Here is a 9,206-nt window from a genome sequence, read left to right on the forward strand (position 1 = left end):
ATATCTCCTCACTTTCCTTTGACAAAAAATTGTTCTTAATTAAAAATAAAGTTTATAGAATAAGAATGACATAATGAAAAACATAATAAAAATGTTTTTATTCTATTAATTACAATTACTATAATTGCTCTTATAATAATTTTAATTTTGTCCTTCCTATAACCAAGGCTATTCATAGTCCAATGGTTAAAGAAATAGCAATTTAGTCATTTTGGATTCATATACCTTCCAACAAATATCATTTAAAATGAATTAAATCTTTCAACATTTGATGGATATTGGGATCCAATAATTTTTGGTAATTTGAATTTCCTTTTTTGTTTCATTAGTATTTGAGTGTAAAATTTATATACTGACAACGTAAAGATTTATATAAACGCATTTCATTATCTACTATTCATTTGAGTAACTTTTTTTAAAAAGTTAAAAATAATTAAACATTAATCATAAATAATATAATAACAATATATAAAATATCTCTTTTTTCTGTTAGTATTTTGGTAAAAAAGTTACCACCTTTAATTTTCAATAAACATAATCTAACTCAGCGTGAGTAGATTCCCCTAGGCAGCCAGACGGACCAGTTCGCAGTTCCCTTTCGCTGTTAATCTACTTACACACCCCAAACCTTGGACTTGGTCCTACACAACAACATTGAATACGATAAAACATTTCAAATTTCACACAACAACATTGAATATGATAAAACATTTCAAATTTCATACAACAACATTTAATAAGATAAAACATTTCAATTTTCAAATTTCATACGACAACATTTTAATAAGATAAAACATTTCAAATTTCGTAAAACAACATTTAATAAGATAAAACATTTCAATTTTCATACAACAACATTTAATAAGATAAAACATTTCAAATTTCATACAACAACAAGACACAAAAAAAACCAAACCTTACCCACATCAATTACATAACACTCTTATTTTTTCATCTCCAAAAACTTAACACACATTTTCCATCTGGTATATCCCAATGGACACATATCCTTTGTCACTCATCCTGTTTCAATCCAATCAACTTTAAGTGAGTACTATAAAAATGTATCATTACGTGTCAATTTTTAATTGATAGAAACAAGAAATTGGGACAAACTTAGAGATATGTGTTCCATTTTCGTGTGCCAATACCCACCAAATAAAAAGAGGGAAAAAATCTTTCACCAAATTACGGTGGCGCCACCACAACCATGTGGGCCCCACCTACTTGCCTTAAGTCTTTTCATTCATCACTTTCTATACTTTTCCCTTTCTTCTATTATTTTAGTAATTTCTCTCTCTGTCTTTCACATTCAATGATTCTCGGTCTCTTTTTCTATGTACTTCTCATCATTTTCCTTTACGCGTCTTATATCCTTTCCTTTCATTCTTTGTCACACTCTTTCACTTCGTAGACTATGTTATAGACTTTGGAATAACCAGGCTGGCCACAGAAGAGAAAAAACTTGTTGGCTTATGAAGGAACCAAATTAAAGAATCAAACCCAAGTCAAAGTTTGATTTTTTATTTCCTTTTTTTCCTGCACTAACATCCACAATATAACAGAAGAGAAATCAGTGGTTTCATTTTGAATTCGTTGTTGGGTTTTCTTCATTTTTTTATGTATGTGAGTGTTGTTGTCAAGTGCATAAAAACTGGATCTTCTGAGTGGCTGGTGAGAACAGTCTCGGAAGTACATTGTTGTTTTGGTTTTAGTTTTAGTTGAAGACCCTTTTGAGAGTGATGAACACTGGTGGTAGACTTGTTACTGGTTCTCACAACAGGAATGAGTTTATTCTCATCAATGCAGATGAAAATGCAAGGGTAAGTTCTCATTGGATTATGATTATCTCTTCTGGGTTTGTTGTACCAAACAATATGCCTTGGACTCTTTTTATGAACCTTATGTGTTTTTTTGTTCTTCTTCTGATTTCTTGTTATATTTTCCTTTTTCTGTGTTTTTTTGGCTTACTTCTTCTCCCAAAGGAAAAAAAACTGTGTTTTTAATTGAGCTTCGGTGCTTACTTTATTCATTTTTGTCTTCATTCATTTAATAGGTGGGGATAGGGGTTGTTGGCTAGTATTAATAGCTAGCAAGTACCTTCTAATGTTAATTTTGTATTATATTTTTTTATTATGATGATAGTCTCCATAAAGAATTGAACTTTGAACTGATTGCTTGGAGGTTATGCTTTTCAAAATTATGATTTCAAGTGCTCTACAATGCTTAAACATTTATAAGTTATTTTCTTTTAGCAGAGGGGGCAAATGCTAAAGATCATTAAGAAGCATGAATATGAAATTGTCTTTTAGCAGAGGCGCAATGCTTGAATTTTTTACCTTTTCATAGTACAAGATTTATTAATTCTGAATCTTATTGGCAATTTGTATAATCTAGATAGCATTTGGTATTTGCTCAGGCATCTAAGATGCCTATGCATGCAGGATATTCATGCCTGGTTTGGCATCCTAGATGACTAAATATGTATAATGTATTTGTTTGGTTCGACTTAGCAATCTTAGAGTAAGTTTGAAATTCAAAAATGGCATTTTGTATAACGTATCAGTAATTAAAAGAAGTGATTTATGATGAATTTTCTTGATAATATAAATAAAATTTTGGACTAACTTATGCATCAGCACCTTAGTGGTAACTGATAATATTTTTAAATTCATCAAACATGGTTAAGCCGATAAGACAAAAATTCACGGGGAGCATGTTCGTTAATAGTAGACATTGAGATGCCTACGGCTATTTTCCTGATACCAAATGACAGGATCATGCTTGCGCGTCAAATGGCTGTTTTAGTTTTTTTTTGTAATTTGTACACTTAATAAACTCAGCCGTCAATAACACTGTTTTTTTTGTTTGGTTCCCATCAGATTAAGTGTGTCCGAGAATTAAGTGATCAGATATGCCAAATTTGTGGGGATGAAATAGAGATTGCAGAGGATGGGGACCCCTTTGTTGCTTGTAATGAGTGTGCTTTCCCTGTTTGTCGGACTTGCTACGAATATGAGAGACGAGAGGGGAATCAGGTGTGTCCACAGTGTAAGACCAGATACAAACGTATCAAAGGTGAGACTCTTTCTATTTTACTCCTTGACTTTTGTAATGCTTGCGTCCATTGTAGGCACACTCTAACCGATGAATGAATTACAGGTAGTCCCCGAGTTGAAGGTGATGAAGAAGAGGATGATATCGATGACTTGGACAATGAGTTTGATTATGGGTATCGTGATGCTTTTGGCTTGCAAACAACTTCAGATTCAGTGCTTTTTGGAAGTCGTCATGCTAGACGTGATTCTAGTTATAGTATGTCTGGCATCTCCCCAAGTTTGGAACTTGACTCCTCTCTTCTCAATTCCGAAATCCCACTCCTGACTTATGGGGAAGAGGTATATTTGCAGCTTTTCCAGTTGAAGTGGTTCTGCATTTCCTTAAATTTAATGTGCATTATTGCACACTAGTAACAATTGTTCCTATATAATACTGTTTTACTCTGTATAGGACCTTGATATATCTTCTGATCAACATGCTCTAATTGTTCCCCCATATATGAGTAAAGGGTACAATGTTCATCCCATGCCGTATACCGATCTATCTATTCCATGTGAGTCTTGGACTACTGTTCATTCTGCATTTCTACAAATCGTAAATCTTATACATTGATATATTATCACTCTGGTGCTTCTGTTATCATAGTGCAACCCAGGCCAATGGTTCCAGAGAAAGATATTGCAGTGTATGGGTATGGAAGCGTCGCTTGGAAAGATCGGATGGAAGAGTGGAGGAAAAGGCAGAATGATAAACTTCAGCTGATGAAGCATGCAGGGAATGACAATGGTGGAAATTTTGGTGATGATTTGGAGGATCCTGATATGCCCATGTAAATTACATACTGTTGTTCCCTTTTATCTTCCTAAACTATAATATGGTGGAAAACCACGTTTAAGTAATTGTTGGTGCTTACATTTCTTTGTTTTTGATGAACAATATGTTATTTTTATGTTAGTTGTTCACTGTTGCAGTAGGGTCATGTAGAAGTTCAGTGAAAACGATTTCTTTTAATAATTTTTGCAATATATTTGTGACCTGTTTAGTTTTAACATTATTCTCTTCAATATGCTCTATCAGGATGGATGAAGGCAGGCAACCACTTTCTCGGAAGCTACCTATTTCTTCAAGCTTGATAAATCCATACAGAATAGTTATAATACTCCGCCTTGTAATCCTTGGGTTTTTCTTCCATTATAGAATCCTCAACCCAGTTAAAGATGCTTATGGCTTGTGGTTAACATCGGTCATATGTGAAATATGGTTTGCTGTATCATGGATAATGGATCAGTTTCCAAAATGGTACCCGATAACGCGAGAAACATACCTTGATCGTCTATCACTCAGGTAATTGAGGCAATTGCATCTGGTGTTTGTTTTTTATTTTCTTTTAGTTCTTACTGGATAATTTGTCTGATATCAATATATCTCATTCTATTTTTCATTCTCAAATTCTTAGCATGGTGCCATAACATTTGATTTACATGGCTGCAGGTATGAAAAAGAAGGGAAGCCATCCGAGTTGTCTAGTGTAGACGTCTTTGTCAGTACAGTAGATCCCATGAAAGAGCCTCCTCTCATAACAGCAAACACGGTTCTATCTATTCTTTCAGTTGATTATCCAGTTGATAAAGTTGCATGTTATGTCTCGGATGATGGTGCTGCCATGCTTACTTTTGAAGCACTTTCCGAGACATCTGAGTTTGCTAGGAGATGGGTTCCTTTTTGTAAAAAATATAATATTGAGCCTCGAGCCCCAGAATGGTATTTCAACAGAAAGATGGATTATCTGAAAACTAAAGTACATCCAGCATTTGTCAGGGAAAGGAGAGCAATGAAGGTATCAATTTTATTTGTATGTTTGCACATGTTTCTTTATACACGCAGAGATCTAATTAAGTTTTTGGTCCCTATGTTTCTACTCTTTATTCATTTATGGTTCTATCTATAACATCCCGTTATTCTATATGTTGAACCTTTAGCACTTTTTGGGTAAAATCATGACATGTCACCTTGAAGTACTTTGGTCTAAAGCAATCACTTCTATAACCGTAAACATTACCATTTAAAGAAACATGCAGGATATCCATGTTTTCTTTTGGCTGTTACACTGAATGCACGCAGTAAATAATGACAACAAGGATAACAATGAATGCACTTGGTAATTTCAAGCAAACTTGAACATTTTAAACTAATCAAGGTCATTTTTGCTTTTGCCTGTTACAGAGAGATTATGAAGAATTTAAGGTGAGGATAAACCGTTTGGCGGCAACTGCGCAAAAGGTTCCTGATGATGGATGGACCATGCAGGATGGAACTCCGTGGCCTGGAAATAATGTGAGGGATCATCCTGGCATGATTCAGGTAAGATTATCTCAGTGTTAACAAATATTGACTTTTTGTTGTTGAATATGCATATAGTGTGATGTTTGAACATTTGGGTCATCTAAAGTTAAGGGTTGATAACCATTGAAGGAAAAATCATTTGTTTTGAGTTCCCTACATCACAGGAATTTGGATTCAAATAGACTTATGCCATTTTCATGCTATGGCTAGAGGATTTTCATTCTATTTGTCACATAGCACTTGTGGCCTCAAAACTTGTAAACTTAACATTCCTTTCTTCCAGGTCTTCCTTGGTCAGGATGGTGTTCGTGATATTGAAGGCAATGAATTGCCTCGTCTAGTTTATGTTTCCCGAGAAAAGAGGCCAGGCTTTGATCACCACAAAAAGGCTGGGGCAATGAATTCTCTTGTAAGTCTCAAGTTACTTTAGTTTGGTTCAGGTTCAAGTCAACTTATGATTCACCAGTGTTAAATAGGTTTTCATTTTTGTAATAATAATAATAATTAAAGGTACGTGTGTCTGCAATTCTCTCAAACGCGCCTTATATGCTGAATGTTGATTGTGATCACTACATTAACAATAGCAAGGCAATTAGAGAAGCAATGTGTTTTATGATGGACACTCAAGTTGGGAAGAAAGTTTGCTATGTACAATTTCCTCAAAGATTTAATGGGATTGATCGCCATGATAGATACTCCAACAGGAATGTTGTATTTTTTGATGTAAGTTCTATGTTTCATGTTGCTCTTCTTGTTTGATTATTTTTCCTCTTGCTTTTATTATGATTAGTAATAAATCCCCGATTGAAACAGATCAATATGAAAGGATTAGATGGATTACAAGGACCAATTTATGTTGGAACTGGATGTGTTTTCAGAAGGCAAGCACTTTATGGATATGATGCGCCTACCAAGAAGAAGCCCCCGAGCAAAACCTGTAATTGTTTTCCAAAATGGTGCTGCCTATGTTGTGGCTCCCGTAAGAAAAAGAATGCGACCAACAAGAAAAAGAAGGCAAAGTCCAGGGAAGCATCAAAGCAGATACATGCCGTTGAAAATATTGAAGAGGGGATTGAAGGTGAGAATTTTGGGCCATGTAGCTGTTCATCGGGTATGAAAATTCCAGGAACGTAACACTTAATTGATTCTGTCATTCTGCTGCAGGATCCAATACTGAGAAATCAAATTCAACTCAACTGAAGTTGGAGAAGAGGTTTGGGCAGTCTCCAGTGTTTGTAGCCTCCACACTTTCGGAAAATGGTGGAATTCCGTTAGACATTAGTCCTGCATCACTTGTAAAAGAAGCCATCCAAGTTATCAGTTGTGGTTATGAAGACAAGTCTGAATGGGGAAAAGAAGTTAGTACTGAAGAGAGACTATTTTTAATGTTTGAAAAACTATTGTTTGCTAGTTCTGACATGTCTTCCTTCTCATGCTCTTAATTTTTGGCTCATCACTAGGTTGGGTGGATTTATGGTTCTGTGACGGAGGATATCTTGACTGGATTTAAAATGCATTGCCATGGCTGGCGGTCTGTGTATTGCATCCCTAAGCGACCTGCATTTAAGGGGTCAGCTCCTATCAACCTTACGGATCGTCTGCACCAGGTTCTTCGATGGGCCCTTGGATCTGTTGAGATTCTCTTGAGCAAACATTGTCCAATCTGGTATGGCTATGGTGGTGGGTTGAAGTTTTTGGAAAGATTTTCGTACATAAATTCAGTTGTATATCCTTTGACTTCCATCCCGTTGCTCGTCTACTGTACTCTACCAGCTATATGTCTTCTGACTGGAAAATTTATTGTACCTGAGGTATGTTTGTGTGCAGTATCTAGTCAAGTCTAACAATGAAAATAAATCACCTTGAAATTTCCTCTTTATCTAGGAATTAAGGAACCAAAATGAAGATTGTCTCGCATGGTTTTGATGAGCTTCATTTTTTACAAATCAAACATATTTGTGAATAAGATTTTTTTAGTGTATTGACTATCTGAAAGGTTGTAGAAGATTTTGGTTAGCTCAATTGTTCTGGAACAATTAGATACTGCAAGATTGAGGGCATGTTGGGGTAAATGACTTGGTTAATTGCTTATTCAATTATCCTTTTAAAAATAAGCTAAAAAGAGTTTATTTTCATAACCTTGTCTGATAAGTTTATTGAAATAAGCTGAAAACGGCTTATAGGAAAGTCATAAGCGATTTTGATTAGTTTCATAATAAGCTATTCCAAACACCCTCAAACTCCGTTACTGTGGCTTTGAGTATTTTTTTAAGGTCCATGTGGTTGCATGTTACTTGCATTTCTTAGTCCTTTAAGCAGTTTGATTTTACTTAAATAATAGACCGAAAGTTTAAGCATGACTTCTGACATGCATTTGTTTTTCTTGATTTGCAGATCAGCAACTATGCAAGTCTTGTGTTCATGGCCCTCTTCATATCCATTTCAACAACTGGTATCCTTGAGATGCTGTGGGGTGGTGTCGGTATAGACGATTGGTGGAGGAATGAACAATTTTGGGTGATCGGAGGTGTTTCATCGCACCTTTTTGCCCTTTTCCAGGGTTTACTGAAGGTTTTGGGTGGAGTCAACACAAATTTCACTGTTACTTCGAAAGCTGCCGATGACGGAGAATTCTCAGACCTCTATCTCTTCAAGTGGACATCACTGTTAATCCCTCCAGTTAGTCTATTAGTCATAAATGTTGTTGGGGTTGTGATTGGGATATCAGAAGCAATCAACAATGGATATGACTCATGGGGCCCTCTCGTCGGTAGATTGTTCTTCGCCTTTTGGGTCATCGTTCATCTTTACCCATTCCTCAAGGGATTACTTGGTAAACAAGATAAAGTGCCCACAATCTTGGTTGTTTGGTCAATCCTTTTGGCTTCCATATTGACTCTCCTGTGGGTTAGAGTTAATCCATTTGTGTCAAGAGATGGACCTGTGTTAGAAGTTTGTGGATTGAATTGTGATGATTCATGAATTAGAAGGCGAAGGAGATTTTCTAGTCACACTTCCGTGCATCGCGGAACAAGTACGTTTTGTGCAATGTTGCTGGAATTTTTTGATGAAGGTTGTATTGTGAGATATGTAGATATAGAGGAAAGAAAAGGGTAGGGCTGAACACATTGTTACCTGTAATAGAGGTTTTTAGTCATTCTTTAATGACATTTCTGAGAGTTTTGAAGTGCTATTCTTTCTCTAGTTATATAAGAAATAGCATTTAATGATAAATTATTCCCTCTTAAAGATGAGGGACCAGAAGTGTCAAAAGTTACTTGTTCTTTAGGCATGTTTTGTGGTTAAAACTTTGAACCTTTGGAATATGGTCTTGTAACTTCCTCATTGTAATAGAGTATGGATATGTTCCTGAGATGTTTTACTATTTAGTCCTCGACACCTAGTACATTCTCACCTACTTATGCTAGTACAATTTGATTCCCTGCACATGCAGATTTCCTATCTGGTCTACTAATGCTAACAAGGTATAGAATATATAGCACCACATAATCACACAGGGGAACAAGTACAGATATGAAAATACTTCAGCCAGAAAAAATCAGAAATGATAATGAACTCAAAACAAACCTAGAGAGTAGAGATTAGAATCAGTTCAAACTAACAATCTCGCTTCATGATATTTTCCTTAAGGATTTGTTTTGGAGTATGATTTTTCTATAAATTCATTCAAATTACATACTTAGTTTAGTACCATGAATCAAATTTTACATATGGATTAAGCATTACTTACAGATTATTGGGAGGTTCCACACGTAAAATTGATCTCATTATAATTTCTATGC

At 35.3% G+C, this 9,206-nt stretch overlaps 1 protein-coding gene across 1 annotated transcript; it reads left to right on the forward strand.

Moving 5' to 3' along the window:
* Positions 1-1,290: 1,290 nt before the first annotated feature.
* LOC109337650 (cellulose synthase A catalytic subunit 6 [UDP-forming]-like) lies at positions 1,291-8,776 on the forward strand. Its single transcript, XM_019574664.1, has 14 exons — positions 1,291-1,823; positions 2,883-3,078; positions 3,163-3,398; positions 3,511-3,613; positions 3,706-3,889; positions 4,138-4,404; positions 4,552-4,897; positions 5,284-5,421; positions 5,687-5,812; positions 5,914-6,126; positions 6,217-6,481; positions 6,568-6,761; positions 6,864-7,214; positions 7,798-8,776. Exons 1-14 carry the CDS (start codon positions 1,743-1,745, stop codon positions 8,383-8,385), a joined length of 3,288 nt encoding a protein of 1,095 aa, XP_019430209.1. The 5' UTR covers positions 1,291-1,742; the 3' UTR covers positions 8,386-8,776.
* Positions 8,777-9,206: the final 430 nt, after the last annotated feature.

The sequence above is a fragment of the Lupinus angustifolius genome, unplaced genomic scaffold, assembly GCF_001865875.1.
Source record: "Lupinus angustifolius cultivar Tanjil unplaced genomic scaffold, LupAngTanjil_v1.0 Scaffold_9_107, whole genome shotgun sequence".
Classification (NCBI taxonomy): domain Eukaryota; kingdom Viridiplantae; phylum Streptophyta; class Magnoliopsida; order Fabales; family Fabaceae; genus Lupinus; species Lupinus angustifolius.

Excerpts from the sequence above, each read along its gene's own strand:
- LOC109337650 (XM_019574664.1), top strand. The coding sequence starts at position 1,743 with ATGAACACTGGTGGTAGACTTGTTACTGGTTCTCACAACAGGAATGAG. Across the intron at positions 3,890-4,137 it reads GAGGATCCTGATATGCCCAT|GATGGATGAAGGCAGGCAAC; the intron begins GTAAATTACATA and ends ATGCTCTATCAG. Across the intron at positions 6,762-6,863 it reads AGTCTGAATGGGGAAAAGAA|GTTGGGTGGATTTATGGTTC; the intron begins GTTAGTACTGAA and ends GCTCATCACTAG.